Source organism: Oncorhynchus keta, chromosome 12 (genome assembly GCF_023373465.1).
Source record: "Oncorhynchus keta strain PuntledgeMale-10-30-2019 chromosome 12, Oket_V2, whole genome shotgun sequence".
NCBI classification, from domain to species: domain Eukaryota; kingdom Metazoa; phylum Chordata; class Actinopteri; order Salmoniformes; family Salmonidae; genus Oncorhynchus; species Oncorhynchus keta.
This window is the reverse complement of record NC_068432.1, coordinates 29763736-29766900: the sequence shown is the minus strand read 5'-3', so window position 1 is coordinate 29766900 and position 3165 is coordinate 29763736. Positions and strand designations below refer to the sequence as shown.

Genomic DNA, 3165 nt, shown 5'->3' with positions numbered 1-3165 from the left:
TGACTTGTGTCGTGCACAAAGTAGATGTCCTAACTGACTTGCCAAAACTATAGTGTGTTAACGATACATTTGTGGAGTGGTTGAAAAGAGTTTTAATCACTCCAACCTAAGTGTATGTAAACTTCCGACTTCAACTGTAGCACAAGATGCTGACAAGACAAGGGACACACAAGGACAGAACAGGACACACAATGGCAAGGCAGACCATTAATTCATAGTGACTCCATGTGGCTTGTCCTTAAGTCCCTGTTTATGCAGATGTTGTTTGTCAGGGTCCACGTGGAAGGAAAGGTCAGCAAGTTTAAACCACCCCTCGTCTCTTTCCAAAACATTCTTCCCATTGTTACAGACACTGTGGGGGTTGGACCCATAGAGGTGTTCCGTTTAACCCCATGGTTGGACCCTATAAAAGGACCAGTGTTCATCCATCCTGTCACAGTTCCTGGAACCGCTTGGAGTCGTGATCATCCTCTCTGAGTTGTGTACGTTTGAGTGTTAACCTCAGTCTCCCTCCAAAAGAAGATGCAGGACTTCGCCTTCGCTGCCCTCTCCATCTGGCTGTGTCTGGGTGCCACCGCCCTGGCAGAGTCCCATGGCCCACAACACTGCAGTAAGGATTATCTGCTTTATATCTACTTGTAGTAGTTAATGTTTGCTGTGCACTATGTGGAAAACTGCTGTTACTTGTATGACTGTTTCTGTAATATTGTCAAGGTTCATAGATTTGACAGTCTCTAACTTAAATTATACCTATATGTCTACACATCTCTGAGTTTTAAAATCTGCCTAAATGCCGTTTTTGTCTTTTAGCATCACCTAATATGACTGGGGTCCTGACTGTGGTGAGTTGCCCATTAATCCATGAACCATTATCAATGTCCAGTTTCATGTAAGGACACTGTGTGGTTATATTTCCATTATTTCAAAACCAAACCAGACTCTCAGCTCAGGCAATCCTTTTTCAGTCCACTGATGTTTTTGCAGGTACAGAATTGGGTCATACTCATCTCTCTATCTCTCTCTTTATATCTTCCTCTCGGTCTTCATCTCTTGATAAAACAGATGGCCCTTACAGGAGGTGAAATCAAGGCAACTGGACATTACAGCTACGACTCTACGAACAAGAAGCTACGTTTCACTGAAAGTGAGATGCACCTCAACAAGACTGAGCATCTGGAGGACTACCTGATGCTGTTTGAAGAGGTAACACTGAGAACTAACAGAAATACACACTTATAAGACAACATTTCAGTTGAGTCCAACCCAATTGTAATGCAGAATAGCTGCTTTATAACATCAAAGTATACATGTATAACACACTTGTTTCTATGGTTATGGCACACCGTCTCTCTCAGGGGGTCTTCTATGATATTGACATGAAAAACCAGTCCTGTAAGAAGATGTCTCTGCACTCTCATGCTCACGCTCTGGAACTCCCCGCTGGTGCAGCCCATCAGGTTGAGCTGTTTTTGGGGAGTGACACTGTTCAGGAGGAGAACATCAAAGTGAATATATGGATGGGATCTGTGGCAGAGACTAAGGGTAATTATGATACGCATTAGGAGTCAGACTGTCAATGTGATTTTCATTAATTAAGTAATACATGATGGTTTATATACTGTATATTGGTTTACATAGCAAGGCTATTGAGGTGTATCGTATCAAAACATTCACATACAGTGTATGTCAGTCCTAATGTCTGTCGGTCTATCTATCTGATCTCCAGGCCAGTATTCTGCGTTAACTACTGTGGGAGAATGTCTACCACTCAGTACTTTCTACTCAACTGACTCCATCACACTCCTCTTCAGGTGTGTGACGTACATTTAACTTGCATAAAGCAGTGGTAAGGGCACTGACATGTATGTAGAGTATGCTGCTACCATATTGCCCTATTACAGTACTAGATTTATTTGACGATTGTAGATTTTGTTCTGCACTGTATATCTGATTGTGCTTACGTTGTAGGTTCTTGCATGCCCGAAATCTTCATGTAATTTCTCTTTTTCTTACAGCAATTCTGAAGTGGTCACTGAGGTGAAGGCCCCTGAAATGTTCACTCTGCCGTCTTTCTGTGAGGCTGTGGAGCTGGAGGAGACTCCAAAGGGCCAGAAGAATGACTTCTTCAATATTTTCAACACTGTCTGATACAGTGGCACCAGGACCTCCAGCCCCAACCAACCAAGAGCCTGGCAAGCTAATCCACCTAGATGTTTCTCTCACTCTAATGACTACATTTGAGTGTTTTATTATTACCATCTTTCCTCTTCTGTTAGATAAGATCTGTATTATAATTTACTTTCTTTGTTGATTCCCCTTTGAAGACATTGCATAAAAGACGGATCAGATGTAAAAAGGAAAGTTAATTTCAAGTTGTCATGTTAATGTAATCTCTACGTTTGAACAGGATAGATGGGCATATAATGTTTGTACCTTACACTATTAATCTGTCACTTTAAGTTGCAAATGCGTAAGAGGTCTGCATAGGCAAATAAGAATAAAAACTCCAAATCTTTTCCAGTCTCCAAATGTATTTTTTTTATTACCCAAGTCATCTTCAACATCTTCATCAAACATACATAAGAATATATCTTAATCTCTATCTGAAACTAATTGCAGCACCATAGCGTCTAGCCCCTGTAGCCCACATTGGCTAAACTCTAGTCTCATTAATTAGTCATGCCTTTGATCCAGAACAATAGTCTCACTTTCTTTGTCTGTCAGTATTTCTGGGGTTAGGTTTACATAAAATGTATTTCACAGACATGGTCACTTGTGGCCTTTTGTAAATGGGGTTTGAAATAACAGAGAGGGATGTGATACCTGAAAGGCAATGAAGTCATGAAACCCAAAACAAGCAGGGAGACAGAGCATGAACCCTAGCTGGGGTGAGTTGCTGAGCATGAGGCCAACAGCTGTCCTTGGTGCTGCAGCTGCCAGGGCTGGGACAGTGTGACTGACTGGGACCCTCCTCCAAACATGCTGAAATGTGTTGGCCTCCTGGCCCATTTCAGCACCACCACATGGGGCCCACTGCATGGCAGCAGTTGCAGCAGTGGGGGACTAGTCCATGTATGAAATGAAACTGTCATAGCAACGCTATGAATCAGACCTACCTCATTTATTCCTGGAGGAGAGAACATTCTTGTTTTTTCTGTATCACTC

At 42.2% G+C, this 3165-nt stretch overlaps 1 protein-coding gene across 1 annotated transcript; it reads left to right on the top strand.

The window, feature by feature from the left end:
• Nucleotides 1–428: 428 nt before the first annotated feature.
• On the top strand, nt 429–2516 carry LOC118391268 (ependymin-2). The gene is made up of 6 exons (XM_035782496.2): nt 429–610; nt 811–842; nt 1063–1203; nt 1356–1542; nt 1727–1811; nt 2016–2516. The coding sequence occupies exons 1-6, from the start codon at nt 523–525 to the stop codon at nt 2146–2148; spliced, it is 666 nt and encodes a 221-aa protein (XP_035638389.1). The 5' UTR covers nt 429–522; the 3' UTR covers nt 2149–2516.
• Nucleotides 2517–3165: the final 649 nt, after the last annotated feature.